The 23045-nt window shown below is 46.3% G+C and overlaps 1 protein-coding gene across 1 annotated transcript; it reads right to left on the reverse strand.

Moving 5' to 3' along the window:
- Nucleotides 1-1510: 1510 nt before the first annotated feature.
- Nucleotides 1511-16365, reverse strand: LOC142423218 (uncharacterized). The gene is made up of 5 exons (XM_075528440.1): nucleotides 16271-16365; nucleotides 10382-10496; nucleotides 10131-10198; nucleotides 8600-8726; nucleotides 1511-4069 (listed from the first exon to the last, which is right to left on the reverse strand). The coding sequence occupies exons 2-5, from the start codon at nucleotides 10407-10409 to the stop codon at nucleotides 1632-1634; spliced, it is 2661 nt and encodes an 886-aa protein (XP_075384555.1). The 5' UTR covers nucleotides 10410-10496; nucleotides 16271-16365; the 3' UTR covers nucleotides 1511-1631.
- Nucleotides 16366-23045: the final 6680 nt, after the last annotated feature.

The raw sequence follows: 23045 nt of genomic DNA on the forward strand, positions 1-23045 counted from the left end.
AGACTTAAATCTCCCAGCTCCTTGTTCCATTTGAATACAGAATGTGCATATATTTGTAGTTAGTTATTATGGACAGAACACCTTAATCTTCACACCAAGCACAGCTGCCAGATCTCTCCTCAGTCCTTCAGAGGTGAAGTCCTGATATGTGGTGGCAACATTGAGTCCCCGTGTCATCTAAGGAGTCTGCAATCAAGTTCCCTCCATGGATCTGCCCTCACAACTCCTGCCCATGTTTTCTGCAACAAGGGGTATCACTTACCTTGAAACAACTCATTCTCCCTGTCCACAAAAACCTGTTCTGAGGTACACTGATGTACACATTTGTCCTAAATTCTAGTCTCTTCCCCGGGCACAGAAGGCTTCTGTTCCACTTCCTCGGGCGAATGAGTGAATTACATCTAAAGCCTCAATACGCTTACCGCACACACAAGGCTTCTCTGGAGTGAACATCTGATGGCCGTACTTACACCTAAAGCTTCACACCCACACTGTACACATCTTCCAAGTGAGTCCTCTGGTGGGAGAAATTCTGATTGGTCACTAAAGTCATCCCCACACTGTTAATACCAATGTGGTGTTTAAGATTTATTCCACCAATGAGCCTCACCTACACTCCTTACACCGAGAGCTTGTCTCCCAAGTGTGATGACAGTTGACTTGGAGCTCAAGGTTCACTCAGTCCTGACCCCTGTGAGGTTTCCCACCTGAGTGTAGAGTTGGGTGTTTGATGAGAATACATGCTGCTGGTCTCCTGAGTGGGTCCTCTGCTGTGTGAGGAGATGGGACTTCTTAATAAAACATGACCAACGCTACTTACACACATGTGGCTTCTTGAGCATATTATCTTAAATGCAATGAGCACTGAATGCTCCTATAACCCAATCCACATAACTTCATAAACAAGGTTGAATAGTGAAAAAAAATCCAGAGACACTGATATATGTGTTTGAGAGCTTTATATAAAGTAATTATATACCCAGCAAACATCCCAGTCTAGATAAAGTCCAAAATCCCATACTAGTCCATAAATCCCTCTTCAGACTCATGCAATCGTGCAGAAAGCAGCAAGATCACAGGCTGGTAGGTGAAAAGTCTGGTAGATCCAATGGCAGTGAACACATCTCCAGGGCTCTGGTTGCCATCAGTTTGGCTCAAAATGGCTCTTCAACAAGACAGTGCAGTAGATAGTGTGTGTTCCACCTCCCGGGAGAGTGAGGGTCCCTTTTGTGTTTGATGAAAGTTCATTTTTGGCTGAAGCCTAGCCCAAAGTCTTTGCACACATTTGGCTTGTCCCCTGAGTGTGACCTCTGGTGTTTGATGAGCCCCGGCTTTCAGGAAAAGCCTCACGCACAAACCTGGCACACATGTGGTTTCTCAAGTGTGTCCTCTGGTGTGTGATCAGATTTGTCTTTTAGCTGAAGCCTCACCCACCCTCCTTGCACACATGTGGCTTCTCAGCTGAGCGAGTCATCTGGTGTCACACTCCTTACACAAGTGCTTTCTCCCGTGAGTGCATCCTCTGGTGACAAGTTTGAGTTTTGACTGTTTCCCAAAGCCTCGCCCACAGTCCTTACCCATGTAAGGTTTCTCCCCTGTGTGAGTCCTCGCGTGACTGATGAGATTTCTCCTTAGCCTAAAGCCTTGACCACACGTGGCTTCTCCCCTGAGTGTATCCTCTGATGCATGCTGAGAGTTGTCTTTCGGCTAAACCCTCGCCCACATTCCTTACATACATAAGGTTTCTCACCTGTGTGTGTCCTCAGGTGTCTGATGAGAGTTGACTTTCGGCTAAAGGACCTCTCACACTCTTTGCACACGTGTGGCTTTTCCCCTGAGTGTATCCTCTGGTGATTGATGAGATCTCCCTTCAAACCAAAGCCTCGCCCACACTCCTTACACACAAATGGTTTCTCCCCTAAATGTGTCCTCTGGTGTCTGCTGAGATATAACTTTTGACTAAAGTCTCGCCCACACTCCTGACACCTGTAAGGTTTTTCCCCTGAGTGTGTCCTTTGATGTAAGATGAGACTTGACTTGGCACTAAAGCCACGCCCACATTCCTGACACTCGTAAGGTTTCTCACCTATGTGTGTTCGTTCATGTCTGATGAGATGTGACTTTTGTTTAAAGCCTTGCCCACATTCCTTACACACATGTGGTTTTTCTCCTGAGAGTAATTTCTGGTGTCTGATGAGAGATGACTTGTATTTAAAGCCTCGCCCACATTCCTTACACACATATGGTTTCTCCTCTGAATGGATCCTCTGGTGTATAATGAGCTGTGACTTCCAAATAAAGGTGCGCCCACATTCCTGACACACAAAAGGTCTCTCACCTGTGTGTGTTTTCTCATGTCTGATGAGATTTGACTTTTGTCTAAAGCCTCGCCCACATTCCTTACACACATGTGGTTTCTCTCCTGAGAGTAACTTCTGGTGTATGATGAGAGATGACTTACATTTAAAGCCTCGCCCACATTCCTTACACACATATGGTTTCTCCCTTGAGTGGACCCTCTGGTGTATGGTGAGCAATGACTTCCAAAGAAAGCTGCGTCCACATTCCTGACACACATATGGTTTGTCCCCAGAATGTCTCCTCAGGTGTACAAGCAGACATGATTTGGAGGCAAACCCTCGCCCACACTCCTTACATACATATGGTTTCTCCCCTGAGTGTATATTATGGTGGTTGATGAGCTGTGGCTTCCAGTGAAATCCTCGCCCACACTCCTTACACACATATGGTTTCTCCCCTGAGTGGACCCTCTGGTGTATGGTGAGCTGTGACTTCCAAATAAAGCTGCGTCCACATTCCTGACACACACATGGTTTGTCCCCGGAGTGTTGCCTCAGGTGTACAAGCAGATATGATTTGGAGGCAAAACTTCGTTCACACTCCTTACACACATGTGGTTTCTCCCCTGAGTGAGTCCTCTGGTGGTTGATGAGCTTTGACTTCCAATGAAATCCTCGACCACACTCCGTACACACATGTGGTTTCTCCGATGAGTGCATCCTCTGGTGGTTGATGAGCTTTGACTTGCAGTGAAATCCTCGCCCACACTCCTTACACACATGTGGTTTCTCCTGTGAGTGCATCCTCTGGTGTGCAGTGAGTTGTGACTGTTGGCCAAAGCCTGGCCCACAGCCCTTACACATGTAAGGTTTCTCCCCTGTGTGTTTCCTCTCGTGAGTGAGGAGATTTGTCCTCTGACTAAACCCTTGCCCACATTCCTTACATACATAAGGTTTCTCACCTGTGTGTGTCCTCAGGTGTCTGATGAGAGTTGACTTTCGGCTAAAGGATCTCTCACACTCTTTGCACACATGTGGTTTCTCCCCTGAGTGTATCCTCTGGTGGTTGGTGAGCTGTGACTTCCAGTCGAAGCCTCGTCCACATTCCTTACACAGGTAAGGTTTCTTACTTGAGTGTTTGCATTGGTGTTTGATCAGATATGATTTCTGATTAACACCTCGCCCACACTCTTTGCTCACACGTAGCTTCTCCCCTGAGTGTATACTTTGTTGCTGAAGGAGACAGGGTTTCTGGGTAAGGCCTTGGCAACACTCACTGTCTAAATGTGGCTTCTCCTGGGAAAGAGCCTTCTGATTTGTGAAATTTGATTTCAAGCTGCAGTCTGGCTCATCTTGTCTACAAGGAATTACTCCAAATCTTGAGGTTGCTAATCTCTTCGAACCCTTGTCTGTTTCCACAGAGCTTTTTTCCCTTTGGGCGGAGTCGGCCTTCATTCCTACCACTGTGTTGTGTTTTCTGGGGCTTGATGACTGTCCCCGGGCAGAACTGGAGAATGCTCTTGAGGACTCTCTCTCCCCTGTGCTCACACACAAGGACTTGGAGGCTTCTCTGTCCCGCCCTTGCGCGTTTTCATTTCTGCAGTTCTCATCAGAAACCTGATGCTCGGGCTGCCCTGCGCTGGAATCCTCTGAATGGAAGTGACTCTGTGCACACAAGTCCGGGAAGATCTGACGCACATGCTGCCTGAGGAATTGTACACAGGAGAAGGCTAGGAGGCAGGAGGAGTAGTACATTTGTGACGTTGGTTCTGTAGGAGAGAGAGAATCCCATGAATAGAGCACGAGCAGTGGTGCATTCTCTCCAGACAGATAGCATCTCCCTGCTGGAGTCCCAGGAAAACCTTCTCTTTCACTCGCGCGCTCTCTCTGTCTCACTCACACAAACATGCATTCAACAAGTAGCTGAAAGGGTGACGGTTCCGAAGACAGGCCTAAAGATTTCTTGGCAATCTGTATCTAGAAGGCCATAAATCCCGGGAAGTGTTCTAATTATGCGTTCACTAAGAGTTGGCATACTCTTGCTGGCACTAACAATGATCCTACACACACATTAGCCATTCACGATAAGTCCAACACAATTTGTTTCCCACTAATGGGTCACTTGGTTTCCATTTTTATCAATCAGCCTACTGACTGCAATCCAGGACTCTAGGTGTGGTTGTGGTTAAAGCCCTGGGCTGCAATCCAAACACATGATGGCTCAACTTAGCAAAAGCTCAAAGGGAGAATGCTGTGGAAGTGTGCTTCTACAGAATTGGACAGCCTGGGAAGCCCAGCTTGTGCTCGGCAAACAGCTTCTCCTACAGTAGGCCTTGTCCTTCTCCTAGAAACCTCTAAGCCTAGGGCACGCACAATGACCTACTCGGATACTTGTTATTCCTTGGAAATAAGAGTTCCTCTATGACCTATGTGGAAATCTCCATGGCTTTTCTTTTGATAAAGTGGGAATGACAAACTACAAAGCCACTCTATCTGGTGGACTTCAAATATGGGAGAGAGTCTATGTGTGAAAATGGCAGAGGGGTATTTGCAGCACTTGCATATGCCCACCTTTGAGTGAATGATGATCAGGATCAGCCCAAAGCTGATGAACATGCAGGGCAGTCAAGTCAGCCCTACCTCCAACCTCCAACGGATTCATGAATTCTGAGAGTAGCCATCTTCCTCATGGTACAATTGACCTTTGTTCTCGGGCTGGTAATTCATTGCAACGAGTACAGAGAACTCGCAGATCAGCATTAGCGTTAGGTGGTGGATTCAAAGACAGGCTGCAGCTCAGCATCAGGAGACGTGTCGGCAGAGCCTCGCTGCTTCAGTGCAGCAGCTCTCTCAGCTCCTCTCCACTGTGTGGGTGTCCCGTCAGCCGCCAGAGGAAAATATGTTTTGGACCCGTGAACGTCCTCACTAACGTGCATGCACATGGCCCATGTCAGACTTGGAACTGTTGTCTCTGTCACCACTGGGCTGTTTCCAGGTCTCTCACGGTCTCTACTTTTAAGGCTCTTTTACAGGATCCCTCTCCCTTTTTACTTCTCCCCCTTTTTCCTGTGTTGCTTCCTCTCTGGAAAAATACCCCTCGGTGAGGCTGTCAGCTTACCGACAGCATCGACTGAACTCACAGTAACACCATTTAGAGACTCGGGGACTGTAAACCTTTATGGGAGCAGACAGCCTCACCTCATCTTTATCCAGAGGCGTGGTTGGTGGGTTTGTACTGCTGACCCTGTGGGTAGAAAAATTCTGAAACTACAGTGCCACCAGGGTTTCTTGCTCCCACAGGTAAATTCCTAAGACTACCACCAATCTTCTGTGGAAACACTCCAATTGCTCAGGAGCTGTAGAAACTTCCTTTAACAGTACGTTAAGAGCAGCACATAATAGTTTATGACCAAAAAGAAAAGATCAAGCCATGCTGTTGAACAGCTTAGCTTGTAAATGAAACACGTAACGGTAGATGAGTATGTGTACATGTACAGGATGGGACATGCACAAACATGTCTCTTCATATGTATTCCTCTATGTATGAATACATACAAGCAGCACACAACTGTGGAAACATCCTAGACATGACTGGATTGGTTCACCTGAGTAAAGAGGTTAAAAGTTGTCCCCATCGTAAGGGGACGACTGAGTCACTCAACAGGTATAAGACAGTTCATCAACACAAAGTGACACGAAAGTACTCAAGCACAGAAGAACAAGTACAACCCGAGTTCACTGCGGTAATGCCAAATAGCACAATGGGCTTAGAGGAAAAGTAATCAAATTCATAATTCCTGGGTCAGGTATTCTGGCAGGAGTCAAGCCACACTCAAGGATACGTATGTTATACAACAATAATCAATATATCAATAAGAAGTAGCAGATGGCATTCGGGATGAAAGGTATCTTTCCTACCTCTCCAATGTCTTTAAGGACCACAGAGGGAGGAAGGAAGGAAACAAGAAAAAGTGATGGCATGGGGGATAGAGCACTAATCCACCAATCGGGAGAGTACTGTTTAGGTCTCCACAGGAAAGGGAGATCGACACCAAACCTCGCTCCTGTGTGCCAAGCCTTTGGGGCAACACACCCGCCTGGAACAGCTCATTTACAGAGGGACTGGCACCAATTCAAACTATGTTGACCCCCTTCCTAGAAGAAGTTGGTACAGACAGCACTGAAGATACAGGCTGGGGACAGTGGCTGTTCTGTCCTGGCAACATGGGAGCAAACTGAGAGTGAAAAGGAGAGAGAGTGTAGACCTCATTCTGGTTTACCAACCTTTGAGGGCAATGCTCCTGACTAGAGTAGTCAATGAATAACAGTCAGCAAATATACCTGGAAGTATGTATAGGCATTTTTGGGGTTTATGGTTTCTTTTCTATTTTTTAAAACATGTCTACCTATATAAGATATGCAAGATAAACAATCTTGAGGAGAAAGCCTACAGTTCCGGGGTAGGAGACTTCGGAATGGGGAGGAGGAGGTGGGGGAGGCAGGGGTTGGGTGCGAGCAGGAGCCAACAAACTCAGGAACAGGGAAACAACAAGAGGGCTAAAATTGATGGTGTACAGTGCTTGGTGTTGTTTGTTCAATGGTAATTTAGCCAAGAAGAATTACTGAACGCCAAAAGAAGGGTGAACATGACAGTGGGGCAGGAGGAAAGTAAAAGGACACACAGGAAGGTAACAGGAGGTAAAAGCTATACAGAGAGGTATGAATAAAAACACATATGTACATAGATTAAAATTAAAAGATTGGGCTATGTATATCCATTTCTATGTTATAGCATTAAGGTAGCGGACAGACTTTGGACCTCTATTTACTCTTCTCTCAGCACAAGAACAATCTGTCCCAATAATATGGCACTGCATGTACTCACCCTCCCAACATGATCACTATTGATGAAGACAAAATGGGAGCATAAGCAAATGTGGCGAAGGAAGCTGATGGTGTCCGGCTATTAAAACACAAAGCATCTTGAATCTTAAAGGCTTGAAATTAAACAAGGGCCCATCTGGAAGGGAAGCAACAAATCCCACATGGAAGAAGCATAACAGCCTAAGTGATCACAAGGTATTGACTGGATCAGATATCAGAAGATCAAAAAGAAACAATTATATTGGTGTCAGCAAGGGGCCAGATTAGAGATCCGAAGGCCAAGTGTTGATAATTGGACATTCCCTCACAGAGGGACAAAAGGGATGATTCATCCTGGGTACAGTACAGCACCAAGGAAACTTACAATATTCCTCTTTTCTTTAATGCTTCCTCTCCCTACTATCAGGGCCCTCGTTCTATCTCACACATGCTGCTAGACCAGGGTATGTACAGTAGAACAGATACAGAGCCCTGGACACATGGGAGCCACCAAGGAGACACCTCTGAGAAACAGCAATGAGTCAAGATTCTGGGAAGGAAGGAAGTGGCAGCAATAATGGATGTTAACTGCGCCACCCCCCGACTCTCCTGAGAGGTAAGAATGACAGAACTGTGAGTGAAGGAAACATTGGATGGTGTAGTAAGTAAAATATACAGATGCACATATGGATTTTGATAAGAGTTGCACGAGCCCCCAATAAAATGATTAAAATATAAAAAAGAAGGGACATAATAATAATATATCATTTATTGACACATAAACCCTTCAGGACCAATAATGAGAACAGAGATACTAGGAGGATAAGAGGAAGTGTGGGGGAATCATGGGGAGTTGATCACAAGGATCAACATATAACCCCTCCCAAGGGGACAAACAGAAATGTGAGTGAAGTGAGACAGAGCAATATATAACATATGAAAATAATAACCTATAATTTCTCAAGGGTTCATGAGGAAGAGGGGGAAAATGAGGCACTAATATCAAGGGTTCAAGTTGAAAGAAATGCTTTGCAAATGATAGCAACATATGTGCAAAAGTGCTTGACACAAACGATGTCTGTATGTGTTATAAGAGATGTAAGAGCCCCCAATTAAATATATATATTAATTTATTAAGGGTTCACAAGGGTGGTTGTGTGGGAACGGGAGGAATAGAGAGGAGCTGATTTATCAAAGGGCACAAGTAGAAAGGAAATGTTTTGAAACTGGCAACTTCTGTATAAGTCTGCTTGATAGAACTGATTTATGATTGTTACAGTATCTGTAATAACCCAATAAAATGATTAATAAAAAATAAAAAGATGATGTTCAGAACCCAGGTTTGCTGAGGTAGCGCCAGGGCTCATTCTTTGGCACAGAGTAGGTCACCAATAAATATGTGCAGAGGTAAAAAAGAGAAAACAGCGCATCCTCACCTACGGAAAGCAGATTCCTGTAAATCTCCAGCATCACGTCTCTGTACAGGGTCTTCTGCTCAGAGCTCAGTGTCTTCCATTCTGCCTCCGAGAAAAGCACGGTGACATCCTGGATTGTAACTGGCTCCTAGAATGAATAAGGAATCAATGCAGCAAAACACCATCAATTTTCACCACCAGAGTTTCCTGAGAGCTCTGAAGAATCTGCATCTGGGGAACTTCATCTAGTTCCTCCACCAAGTACCCCAGACTTGTCACAAAAGCGATCCAGGACCACAGGACTAGAGGAGCAACCCTTGGACAGGTAGGAAGTCCTTTGGGATCAAGTGGGATGCCTTCAGCTGTGCTCTGAACTCAATGGTTGGTGTCAAAAGAGGATCAGGACAAAGGAGGGCAGAGGCATGTGTGACCTTGGGTGCAGTGCTGGGTTTTCCTTCTCCTTACTTAATCTGGAGGTCAGATGTAGGTTCCATGGATTTTTCCCATGGAGCCCAGGACAGCTACCAAATTTGAAGCCGAGATGCAGGAGGAAAGAGAGTCTAACTCTACATTTGTGGCCAGCATGCAAGGGAGGGTGTTGTTGAATCTATGTCGCAATCTGAAAGACCATACCTTTAAACTGATTAGATCTGACATAGTTCTAGTTCTAAGTGGATATAATCGGAGAAGGGAGAAGATGAAGCTTTTTACTCCTGTAAAAGACTGACGGAATCGGTAACCCACAGGGGCTGTTCTCTGTCCCGTAGGGTTGCTGTGAGCTGGAACGGACTCGGTGACGGTGAGTGTGAGTTGCTGAGAATCAATGAAAGCACTCCTGTGCGGGCAGCTGGTGCCAGAAGGGAACGGGAATGTGGCAAAGTGGACAGTGTGGTATTTCATATTTGTTGGTGCTGGATCATACTCCTGGCACTAAGACAGCCTGGTATAGATGCCTGTTGACGCTCTATCACAGTACCTACAAATTCTATTGTTATTAAGCGATTTCTACTGTTTCAAAAGGTAATTAAAAGTGGAAAAGGAAAAAAAATGGAAAAGGATGCCAGTGTATAGGTCCTAAGATGTGGAGTACACAGATGCATAGTATATTTTAAGGTGCTCTGGAGGGGGAGTAAGATACTACCTCAAGGTCAGTAATTCAAAACCACAAGATACTCCAAGGGAGAAAGATCAGGTTTTCAAAACAAAGTCTCAGATAGATACAGGGATAGTTTGACACGGTCCAGTAAGATCACTACAAATAGCTATAAACTCAAGGTCAATGATGTAGGTTTTCCAGTAGTGCAATTTACTTAGTAGTACTTTGAAAAACAAAATAATCTCAGTTAAAAAAAAATTTTCTTCGTAGAGTTCCCTGGATTCCTAATATTAATATTTCTCAACAATAAAAATAAAACGCACAAAAGAGCAATAAGCTACATAGCACAAAATGTATAAAGGTTGGTTGCCTTCTCTTATCTTAAGACGGGAGAAGAAAGGCCTACTCTCTGGAAATGAATCAACACTTCACAAAAATGCGATGATCCCAACTCACCAGTATTTGCTGCTGCTGCTGCTTCTGCTTTTTCTCTTGGGGCCAGTCATTATCATGAGAAGACAAACCTAAGTGCACAAGAGAAGTCGTGAGAAAGAATACCCTGTATAATCTGTCAGTAGTTCTGATATGGGAGGGGAAAATGCACCCACTTTAGTAAGCTGTGGCTTACTCTAACTCTAGTAAGGGTTCTCACCTGAATCTGCAGCCTAGGTCCCCTCTTCACCTCCCAGACCCTGAGCAACTCTCACCTTCTGTGAGCTTCTTCATGGTGTCCATATCTTCCCTGTTCCTTCAAGCCAAGGTCTTCCAGTTCTGCTATGAGTATAAGGACCGGAACATGCAGAGTCACAGTGCAGTGGCGGCCTGGAAATGGAGTATGTTTTTTTGTTTTTTAAGGTAAACCAAGTTTATTTTGCTTTTTTTCTTTTTTTACATTTTATTAGGGACTCATACAACTCTTATCGCAATCCATACATTCCCTGCCCCAATCATTCTCAAGGCATTTGTTCTCCTATTTTGCTTTTTAAGTAGTGTACTTAAAGCACTACAGCTTGGTATAAATGATGTAAATTAGTGTAAGTAATTTCAAAAGCCAGATTTGTTTTATTTTGAATGCGATGTTAAAAAGATGCAGCCTAGAGGGACCACACGTTAACCCAGTGTCCCAAGGTGTGAATGCAACATTCTGGTGTGGAGTAGGCAAGCAGTGGAGATGTCTGGGGGCCTGTCCCCAGTTCCAGATACTAAGTTGGTGCCTGCCCCTCCCCCCAGAAGAATTTATTTCAAAGGATGGCATTGAATCTGCAGCTCTGGGAGAGGGACATATATGATCGGAGCACATGGGAGCAGATGACGGGAGGGGCAGGAAAGGATGGAACACATCCTGGCCCACCAGGCCCTGTGGACGATCACCCCAATTGGAGCAGCCAGTCGACAGAGAGGACCACATGGTCAGCCCCACTATGAGACATGACGGCCCTGACTGACCCATGGCCCTGTGGGGGACAGCACAGGAGACAGTGTGGAATTTGCACCCAACCTCATTCCACCACACCGAGGCAAAGCAATGGGGGAGTGCAGCGGGATAGCAAGGGAATGGAGCGGCAAGGTCCCAGGGAATGCTGAAGGTGGACTTTGGGGCCAGGGTGTGGTCTCCCAACAGACTGGACTGGAAATCACTCCTAAAGGCCAACAAAACAATCCTTGAACTAACTACAAGCTTTTCTTTCTTGTTGTATTTTGTCTTGTTCTTTGTCAGTGGTTTGTTGTATATTGTTGCTTGGTTTTGCTGTCTTGTTTTTACGCATGTTATTATCTCTGTAGGTCTGTCTAAATGAGATTGGCTCCATGAACAAGCTGGAGGAAAAACAAAGGAACTGTCAATTCCCAGGGGAAATGGGATAGGGGGAGGTGGGGGTTAAAGAAGTGGTGGTAATAAACCAGGGACAGGGAACAAGTGATCCAAATTGGTGATGTGTGTCTGGCAAGCCTGGTAGGACATGATCAAGGGTAATGTAACAGTGGTATTGCTGAAACCCAGGTGAGTACGGAGAATGATAGTGGGACAGGAGAAAAGTCAAGGAAAATAGAGGAAAGAGCTGGGAGGCAAAGGGCATTTAGAGAGATTTGGACAAAGACATGTATATATGCAAATATATATACATATGAGGATGGGAATAGATCTATGTGCCTATATTTATAGGTTTAGTATTAAGGTGGCAGGACATTGGGCCTCTACTCAAGTACTCGCTCAATGCAAGAATACTTTCTTTTACTTTTGCATTCTATGATGCTCACCCTCTGGACACAACCACTGAAGACAAACTGAGTGAATAAGCAAATGTGGTGAAGAAAACTGATGTTGCCCGGCTATCAAAAGAGATAGCGTCTGGGGTCTTAAATGCTTGAAGATAAACAACTGGTCATCTAGATAAGAAGCAACAAAGCCCACATGGAAGAACACACCAGCCTGTGTGATCTGGAGGTTTCGAAGAGATCAGTTATCAGGCATCAAAGAACAAAAAATCATATCATGTAGGGAACTGCGTTCACCCTACCCTGGATTTAAAGCCATGTAAGACCTTTATCAATTTACTGTTTCCTGCCATACAAACTGTGCCTGGTAGTTTTACTGCCTTTGTTTCATCCCACCAGATGGTGGCTGTCTTGACCCTTGCTAGGATTGGTGCTCTTTCACTAGCAGCTGCTATGTTCATTGGTCAATACCTGACTGGTGGCATTTCCCCCCAGGCTCCTGGTATGCTTCATTAGCATACTTACCTGTTCCATCACAGTTGCCGGCCATTTCTTCTTTGTTTGGGAGATCCATGACTATTGGCTACCTCAGCTGTACCTTATTTCCATGTGACATAATGGTGCCAGCTCTTCCCTGGCTATTTAAGCCTCTGCTCTCAGCTCAATAAACGAGGCTTGATCAGATTCCTGTCTTGCCTCCATCTCTCAGCGCCCTTGCCCATCTTCATTCCCAGTCCCTCTTTCAGCTATCCACGTTGTTGATGTCCTGTGGGACGGGACAATATCATTGGGTGCACACCTCTATGATACAATCTCTGAGGACAAACGGGTGCATAAGCAAATGTGGAGAAGAGAGCTGATGGTGCCCAGACATGAAAAAAGATAGTCTTCGGTCTTAAAGACTTGAAGGTAAACAAGCAACCATCTAGCTCAGAAGCAACAAAGCCCACATGGAAGAAGCACACCAACCTGTGCGATCACGAGGTGTTGAAAGGATCAGGTATAAGGCATCATCAGAACAAAAAATCTTACCATAGTGAATTGGGGGGGAGTGCAGAGTGGAGACCCAAAACCCATGTATCAGCCACTGGAGATCCCCATGCAGAGGGGTCTATGGGAGGAGATGAGCCAGTCAGGGTGCTCTGTAGCACCGAAGAATACAGCTTTCCTCCAGTTCCTAAATGTTTCCTCCCTTCCCTCCCCGACACTAACATGATCCGAATTCTACCTTGCAAGTCTGGATAGAGCAGATGTATACTGGTGCAGATAGGAGCTGGAGGCACAGGGAACCCAGGGTGGATGACACCTTCAGGACCAGAGGTGTGAGTGGTGATACTGGGAGGGTAAAGGGAGAGTGGGTTGGAAAGAGGGAACCGATTATAAGGATCTACATATGACCTCCTCCCTGGGGGACAGACAACAGAAAAGGGGGTGAAGGGAGACGAAGACAGGGAAAGACATGACAAAATAATAATTTATAACTTATCAAGGGCTCATGAGGGAAGGGAGAGCAGGGAGGGAAAGGGAAAAAAAGAGGACCTGATGCCAAGGGCTTAAGTAGAGAGCAAATGCTTTGAAAATGATGAGGGCAATGAATGTACAGATGTGCTATACACAATTGATGTATGTATGGACTGTCCTAAGAGTTGTATGAGCCCCTAATAAAATGAATTTTTTAAAAAGATGCAGCCTATTCTAATGGGATAAATATTTTAACCATTTCACTTCGAGTTAATGAAGACTCGCAAATGAGCAACACTCCTCATTGAGGAAAACAAAAAGCTGGTGTCAACAAGCAACAGAACACACACACACACACACAAAAAAAAAACCAAAAGAACTATGTAATAATAAAACTAAAGGTATTCCCATATTTTTTGAAGTGGCTTTACAATGGGATGATATGCACATGATCTTGCTGCAAATTTGTCATAAATACTGTAATACATGTAGTCTAGACTAACAGTTCAGTCCAAGAGGTGCTAAATTCAGATGATGCAGCACTAGGAATATGGTTTTTTCAATGGCAACTTCACTCTACTGACTGCTTAAAACAAGGCCTGATTCCTGTGGATTCCAACTCACAGCAACCCTCGAGGGTTGTAACAAGGTTTCTGGGACTGGATTCTTTATAGAAGCCAAGTGTCTCCTCTTTTGCCAGCAGGGCACTTGGTGAGTTCCTAGCCACTCAGATATTAGCCAAAGCTCCCAGGGGTCTTGTGGCCTAGCAGACCCACCAGTAACTCACACCATAGAAGAATATTCTCTTTAAACCATTTTAACAGGGAACTCTGCACCACAATGACCATCCCTAGAGGCAGTGCCCGCAGCCTTCAAACAACTGGTCTGCACCCCACTTCCACAGGGAACTCTGGGGGCCAATATGTGTCTCATATGCACAGATGTCTGCTGAGCTCTTTCTTATATAAACTAGTACTGGGAATTCAACAGATTTTTCAGAGTTGATCTTATTTGCCTCTGTGGGTTTACTAGACTGAACTCTTCATGCGAGGAGAAAGCCTCATCTTTCTCATGGAGGTGGCTGTTGCTTTCATATGCTGACCTTGTGGGCAGCAGCCTAAACTATAACTCATATGTCACCAGGGTTCCCCGAGTTTGGCTTTTTGGTTTCAAAGTGCTGTTGGCCTGCCCTGCTAACCTGTCTCAATAGTAACAAAATGAGGTTTACCAATGTTTTCTCCTCCCCATCCTAATGCTATTCAAAGGTAGCTAGATTAGGGATAAAGGGGGTTGTCTCCACCGAATGCCTAAGTGAGACAAAAATTAGCTGTCTTTGATGCAATAAAGGGTTGGAATGGACTCAGGCACTGCGGTAGTTACATAATCAGTTGTCAATTTGAGTGGTCAATCAAGGGGTGGAGGTTAGCCTGTTGATCAGATGGAAGCTTGATGACCTACTCCCTTTGGAGGCACGAAGGCGATAAATATCTCATTGGAAGAGGGACACACACTCACTCCCTGTGAGACATTCTTCTTGACAAGCCACATGGAGACAGGCTGATGGCAGGTAGAGCTTCGGCGCTGGAGAAGCCAGGTGAAGAAGCCTGCCAGTGCTGAGATCCTTACAATGCCACTGGATCCACACGACTTCCCACCCACTGTCCTGTGATTGTCCTGCATTCGAAATCATTGAATCCCCACCATGACCCACCAATGCAGCACCAAGTAAGCGCTCTACACAGTAGCAACCCAGCTTAGTTTGAAGAACTCCATTTTGTTAAAATTGCCATCTCCTATAATCTCAACCGAGCTGTCCCTGTCACCTCCCCATAGCCTGCAAGATTCTGACCCATCCGCAGATACTCTTGCTGGATTAGCCCTCCTGATCTGTTCACAGACTTTTACCCACCCAGCCAAGTCCCCTAATACCTCCCACTAGCCAGCCTGCCAGATAAGCAAGGAATGTAGGAAGTCCTGACAGACCAGGACCCCCTCCCAATGTCCTGCCTGCCATATAAGCAAATGTTCCCTCCCAGTCTAGCCCAAGGCGTTGACTAAGGACCTACTTTGTTATTTTCTAGGCATTAGCTTGCTCTCAGCCAAGCTAGCTGTAATAAAAGGGTATTCTTTAAGTTTAAGAAAGTGGTGTGCTTTGATCTCCTCCAGTATGACACCACCTTAAAACTGCAGGGTTTGCTACCCTAGTCTCCACCACCCCCAACCCATCCCCATCCCCCACTCCAGGGACGGTAGTTCACGTGGTGCTGTCTGCACCGACCCCACAACCCAAAGACGACCGGAAACGCCTGCCCCGAGGAGCCCTCTCTATGCCCTTTGTCCCGGAGTCATCCCACCTAGGTGTTCCGCCCCTTCCCGGCTCGGAGCCCGAATTTGGAGCACGCCCAGTAGACTAGCCGGTCGGTCCGTGTTCTGCCTACCTAACAACCCCACCGCCTCAAACAAGAAATTCGAAGTTCGCGCTCACTCTCCGCCCAACAACAGCCCAGGAGTCAGGGGCCACGGAGCGCCCGCAGCTGCAGGACCAGGCCGTCTCCCGCCTCCCCCGCCCCAGACACGCGTCCAGAGCAGCGCGCCTTCCCCAGAGCGCGATCCTGGAACCAGGGGACGTTGAGCCCCCAGAGCGCAGCTCCGGCCACCGCCCGAACCCTCCCCGTCCGACGCTGGGCCCACCTTCCCTGCTCCTCGTGACCGCGCGGGAAAAGCCACTCGGGCGTCGAGGACCCCGCGGCCGCGCTCGTCCGTCCGTCCGTCAGTCAGTCAGCGGCGCGGGCTTTCCGGGAGCCCGTCCGCAAGGCGCTCAGGCTGCGGGTCCCTCGGCCGCCACAGAGCCGCCGCGGGGCAGGCGGGACGGGACAGGGTGGTCACTGCGTCCTCGGCTCCCGGTCCCGCCCTCAAAATACCTGCTCGTCACCCGCAGCCTCCGCTCCGCGAAGCCTCCCTTCCGCCTCACTCTGGAAAACGCGCGCCGGCAAGAAGCTCCAGGGGCGGCTCTCCGAGGACCCCGCCCCGCCCCTCGCCGCGTGATGACGTCGGAGGCCGGGCGCGGGCGCCCCCTAGCGCCGGCTGCCGAGTGTGGTCTCCACCACACTGTCTCCTGAAGTAGAACCCAGGGGGCTGCAGTCCCTGCTGGGGAAGCCCCCAGTAGGCCTGCCCTTGACTAAAGGGCAACAGGCTGGGAGGACAAAGCCCACTCTCACCGTCTCCGTCGAGGTTTACCCTCACCCCCAGGGCTTTCCTGTGATTGTGTTCAAACAATAAGTTGGATTTTTAAACAAATCATCGAAAAGTATCTTTTAAAGACTCTTTCGGGTAAGAATATATGTCTTAGATCCAAAACCAAAACAACAAACTCCCTTTCACGAAGTCAATATAGACTCTACAGTTACTAGCTTAGCTGGAAGAACTGTAGCTTGTTAAAATTGCCATCTTGTTTGACCTGAATCTTACTGTTCAGAGCCCCACCTGATTAGCCTGCCTCATCCAGGAACACTCTTGCCATATAAGCCCCTGCCAACCTTCTGACACACCCTGAAGACATCCCCCTTTCCCCTCAGGATAACCTGTCTGCCAGATAAGCAAAAAATGTATAAATGTGGACACTGTGACTCACCTGCAGGAGTCCCTGGCTGACCCTCTCCCAGTGTCCTGCCTGCTTGATAATCAAACAATATAACTAACAGTTGTTCTCCCATCCTAGCCCCCTGGTTCATCTACTGTATAAAGCCTGTCTACTGCCCTTCATGAGGATCCAAAGTGATTTCTTTTACTGGCTAAGCCTTTAGGCTCCCCACGGCACAACTTGCTTATGCTTCCATTTTAGTAAAGTGGTGCGTTTTGTTGTTGACCTGGCATTACAGTAGGACAGGCCATAACTGACCTTGTGTGGGAAACAGAAAGATTTCTATACACCCCCCCCCCACACACAACTACCATGATCCGAATTCTACCTTGCAGGACTGGATATTGCAGAGGTTGTACACTGGTGCATATGGGAGCTGGAGTCACAGGGAATCCAGGGTGTATGATACCTTCAGGACCAGGGGTGTGAAGGGCGATGCTGGGAGAGTGGGTTGGAAAGGGGGAACAGATTACAAGGATCTGCAAATGACCTCCTCCCTGGGGGACGTGTCTGGAGCCATGAGGCCCGGCCATTACTTGGAATTCATTAGCCTGGGCTCTGGGTATTCTTCTACCCCAGCCTACAGCACTGCAGCTGTAAAGCTTGAGCAAACAAGGTGTGATGCTCTTTAGGTAAGCACCCCTGTCCTGCATCCCCTTGATTGGGCAAAAGATTGTCCTCCCCTGTGCTTGATTTGCATATACATGCCACTCCTTGGTGTACCTAATTGAAGACTGTAAGCCCTTACTGACTCAAGGGCAGGGCGCGCACCCCTGAACTCCCTGATTGGCCTGTTACCAAAGTAGCCTAATTTGCATGCTTCCCCCCTTGCTGGCCGATATAAGTTGTAACTCTTCATTAAAACAGGACTTGATCAGGATACTGTCTTGTCCTCATTCTCCGTGCCTCTTGTACCCCCCAATTCCCACTCTCTCCTCCAGGATCCACGTTGAATGTCCTGCCGGACGGGAGAGGGATGGACAACAGGGAAGGGGGTGAAGGGAGATGCCGGATAGGGCAAGATATGACAAAATAAATAATCTATAAATTATCAAGGGCTCATGAGGGAGGGGGGAGTGGGGAGGGAGGGGAAAAAAAAGGCAACCTGATGAAAAGGGCTTAAGTGGAGAGCAAATGCCTTGAGAATGATTAGGGCAAAGAATGTACAGATGTGCTTTATACAATTGATGTATGTATATGTATGGATTTTGATAAGAGTTGTATGAGCCCCTAATAAAATGTTTAAAAAAATAGATTTCTACCAAGTTGTTTCCCCCAAATATATCCCCAAAATAGCTGCTTGCTGCATGTGGCAAATGACAATACATTTGGAGGTCAATAGAAGTAGGTCAGGGGTTATTCCTCCTGGGGGGTTATCAGCCATCTAGAGCAATCAGACTGTATAGTCTGTCCCACTCTCAGAAGAGCCCAGGCTTACTGGTAAGGACAGTAGTAGATTGTTTCCCTACAGGAGAGCCGAAGACCGTTCTGGGGTGACCAAGGTTAGGCCGCCACCATGAATCTAGGGTCCGCCCTTTTTGTCACATGTATACCCTAAGTCCCTTCCCTTCCTATCATGTGTACACCCCTAGCTCATCCTCTTCCGCTTATGCTTATCATATTGTACAACCCCTTCCTGTGACGTGTGTAGTTACCTGTAATCACACCCCATAAGTGGATATAAGCCTTGGTTAGCAATAAATCGTCGCACCTGGCCTCACTCTCCTCCCCTCGCCCCAGGCTGTGTGAGGACCTGGCTGGTGAGATCATGGCCATCCAGGAGGTGAGCATGCTGTCGTGAAATGTGTATGACTTCTTCATTCGACTCTCGCTCCCATTTCTATGTGACTTTATTACAATCTTTATATAATACCTTAACCGTACAGTTGTACCTATCGAACCCGCGATTAGTTGTGGGGTACTGACCGTTCCCCCACACCCTGGTGCCTCCTACTGTTCATGGAACCAGAAAGTTTTTCTCCCGCAGAGCAGCTGCTGGCTTCCAAGGGCATAATTTTAGGTCAGCAGTCTAGTATAAGTGTTAGATACACCAGAGCTCAGTGTGGGATACAAAAGACTGTTCCCCAGCTGGACTGCCCCAAATATATATGTTAGACATAGGACACCACTTGCAACTAATGGTAAATGATTGTCATGTTATCTCCCTCAAGACTCCAGGCATCAGCCATGAGAGCAAGCCGACACCATTGTTTCTCCCACAATAGGTAGGGCTCACTCCCTGTTCTTAGGGTCAGTTGATTGCTTCCCCTGAAAGCTTAGGCTAAATAAAGTCTTCAGCTCTTGGGTGATCAAGGTTAGGCTGCCATCATGAGTCTAGGATCTGCCCATCTTGTCATATGTATCCCTGTCAGGGGAAGCCAGCTCCTAACACATCATTATGGCTCTGGTAGGCGCAATTGTACAGCGATAATAAGTAAAGATCATAGTAAAGTTATAGAGCGCATGAGAGATAGAAGTGAAGTACTGAAATAAATGGAGTCAGACACTTTTCATGGTAGCATGCTCACCTCTGCCCCACTAGATGGTCCACTTGGAGAGAGAGAGAGAGAGAGAGAGAGAGAGAGAGAGAGAGAGAGAGAGAGAGAGAGAGAGAGATTTAATGCTAGCCCAGGCTTTTTATCTTCTCTGGAGATGTGCAAGCCCTCTAATTACAGGTGAGGACATAAGTCACTGGAAGAGGCTGTCCTATAGGTAATACAATAATGAGAGGGGGTGGTCTAGGGACATACACGCAATAGGAAGGGGAGGGATTAGGGTTATACATGTGACAAGATGGGCAGATCCTAGGTTTAGGATGGGAGCTTAACTTTGACCTATTCCCTAGGTCTCCATAGGAACCATAATCAGTAGGGTGTAAACCCCACCTTCTGGAACCAAATAGATGTCTGCAGGCATCCATTGTCTTTAACAGCAGTGAGTGGGATCTACTGCAGTCTGGCAACAGGGAGGATAGCTGTGAGCTTCTGACCTCCCCCCACATATACCCTTAATTCCCCCTCTTCCTAGAGCATGTGTACTCCTAAATTGTCCCCCTCCCATTACTGTCTTACTTTATATCATAGAACCCCTGACTATGATGTATGTCCTTGCCTGTAATTAGGGGCCTTGCACATCCCCAGAGAATATATAAGCGGTGGTTAGCAATAAATCTCTCTCTCCTGCCCTGTACCACCAAAAGGAGCTGAGGTGAGCATGCTACTATGAAATGTGTCTGACTTCTTCATTTTACTCTCTCTTATTGCTATTACTCTCTATGATTTTGTTATAATCTTTATATATTTCAACCATACAATTGCACCTACTGGACACATGATTAATTGTGGGGGGCTGGCTATTTCCACAGCTCAGTATTAGATAAGAAACGTTTTTCTCACTGATTATGCTGTTTATTAGGGATATTAACAGATTACAATCCTCGAGCAATGCTCAGCATTCAGGTGTTCAGTCTTTTCTTTAGTGTGTCCACAGGCAGGCCTCTCTCGAGTTCTCAGACTGCATGGCTCGGGCAATGTAACAAAGAAAGCTCTTTTAAGGCTGCCAATAAGTGCCCAAATGGCATGCTACTCTCTCAAAAGCACTCAGCTCCAGCAACCCCAATTAAGTGCCCAGAGACACACTACTTCACAAGCCAGCCTCCTGCTCAGAAGCACTCAGTTTTATTTGCTTTGTGGGCTGGGAAGACCACCACTCTGTTTCATACTCCGGCTCCTGGCCCCGCTGTTGCTGCACCTTTACCATTCTTCCGGTGTCAAAGCTGTCTCCAGGATCAAGCAATGTTACCCTTGAGCAATTGTGGGGTCAAAAGAATGCGCTCTTCTCTTGGCATTCTCTCTCGGTGGTCATGAGATCGATCCCCACTATTGTTTCTGAGGTGGCTAATTTTAAATACAAGAAACATTTTTAAAGTGAAACATTTTATTTTGGGAAAAAAAGTTTACTTTTGAAATAAAATATTAGCAAAATAATACAAAGATGACACACCTGAAAATCACTTTTTTTTTTCATTTTAACAATTTATTGGGGCTGATACAATTCTTTTCACAGTTCATACATATACATACATCAATTGTATAAAGCACATCTGTACGGTCTTTGCCCTAATCATTTTTTTCTCTTTTCTTCTTTTACATTTTATTAGGGACTCAAACAACTCTTACCACAATCCATACATATACATACATTAATTGTATAAAGCACATCCATACATTCCCTGCCCCAATCATTCTCAAGGCATTTGCTCTCCACTTAAGCCCCTTGCATCAGGTCCTCTTCCCCCCCCCCTCCCCATGAAAATCTCTTTTATAAATATTAAAGTTCATAGTAGCAGAGGAGGTTTTGCTCCTCCCATATGTCTGATACCAGTCTGTAAATTCTTCTTCAGACTCTCACAATGCATGCAATGACACAGAATGCAGGAAGATCACAGGCAAGACTCATGAAAAGTCTTATGGATCTAGTGGTGGTGGAAGCATCTCACTGCTGGCATGGTTCAGCTCCATGGTTCAGCTCCTTCAGCTCCATGACTCTGGCTCCATCAGCTTACTTCCATATAGGTTGTCAACAAGAATATCTTCCAGAGAGGGTGTGCATCTGACATCAGTGAGCTATTTCTCTCCTTTGTGCCTCCAAGGGAAGCCAGCAAGCTGTGACCTGATTGACGGTCTAGGCTCTACCCCTTCCTCAAGGTGACAGTAGATTATATAACTTCCACAGACACTTGTCAATTTGACACTTTTACACAACTCTTTAGCCATATATAATTTTTAACAAAATAATAAAATCATATCTATACCTAACAAGATAAAACTAAAATGCATATGATTCGATACGTGTCAGCCTCATTTAAACATAAGAGTCGATAAGTGGACAACACAACAATATTTTATGTAGGCCTAACAATGACAGTTAAGTGAACACATACACCATAATCCTATATTCTCCCACCTATGAAAGTTTGTAAGCCAATCACTTCATGCCTCTATCCTCCCAATTTCAGTATCCAAATTATATACTGCCCACTTACATCAACCTACTGCTTTGAAGAGGCAAACCTGCTCTTTGATGTATAGAATGGTCATTCCAGTTGGAACCTTGTGAGTCTGCATCCATAAGCAAAGTCAAATCAGGACAGCCATCCATAAGTCAGCAGCTATATGCACCAGTTCACAGGTTCAAAAATCTTATCTTTATCTGGTCCAGTTCTAGTCAACAATGTGGGCTGCCTCAGTCTCACCATGGTGCCCAGTGATTGCCTCACCTTTAGATCATGGGCACTGTTACAAATTCTCAACAACCCTAGCCTCCTGATGCTAGGTCATGAACTTCAGAGCAGTCAACCTGCTCTCATCTTCTCTTCTAGTTCCTGTGACCCAGGTCCCTGGGTATCAGTGGCCAGACTCTAGTGTCAGGGGAAGCCAGCCCCTAACACATCATTATGGGTCAGGTAGGCACAATTGTACAGTGATAATAAGTAAAGATCATAGTAAAGTTATAGAGCGCATGAGAGATATAAGAGAAGTATTGAAATAAATGGAGTCAGACACAATTGGTGGTAGCATGCTCACCTCAGCCCCACTGGATGTTCCACGTGGAGGGAGAGAGAGAGATTTAATGCTAGCCCAGGCCTTTTATATTCTCTGGGGATGTGCAAGCCCCCTAATTACAGGTGAGGACATAAGTCGCTGGAAGGGGCTGTCCTATAGGTAATACAGTAATGAGAGGGGGGTGGTCTAGGGACATACATGTAATAGGAAGGGGAGGGATTGGGGTTATACATGTGACAAGATGGGCAGATCCTAGGTTTTGGATGGGAGCTTAACTTTGACCTATTCCCTAGGTCTCCATAGGAACCATAATCAGTAGGGTGTAAACCCCACCTACTGGAACCAAATACATGACTGCAGGCGTCCTTTGTCTTTAACAGCAGGGATTGGGGCCTACTGCAGTCTGGCAACTTGGAGGATGGCTGTGAGCAGCTGACCTCCCCCCACAAGTCCTCCTTTTACTTTACATATAAAATTCAAAAGCCACATGGG

This window comes from Tenrec ecaudatus, chromosome 12 (assembly GCF_050624435.1).
Source record: "Tenrec ecaudatus isolate mTenEca1 chromosome 12, mTenEca1.hap1, whole genome shotgun sequence".
Classification (NCBI taxonomy): Eukaryota; Metazoa; Chordata; class Mammalia; order Afrosoricida; family Tenrecidae; genus Tenrec; species Tenrec ecaudatus.

Bases quoted from the DNA above. Each gene is read 5' to 3' on its own strand.
- LOC142423218 (XM_075528440.1), bottom strand. From the start codon at position 10,409: ATGGACACCATGAAGAAGCTCACAGAAG. The intron at 8,727-10,130 runs GTGAGTTGGGAT...TATTCATTCTAG, and splicing joins AGCAGCAGCAGCAAATACTG to GAGCCAGTTACAATCCAGGA. The intron at 4,070-8,599 runs GTGAGGATGCGC...TCTCTCCTACAG, and splicing joins CAGGAATCTGCTTTCCGTAG to AACCAACGTCACAAATGTAC.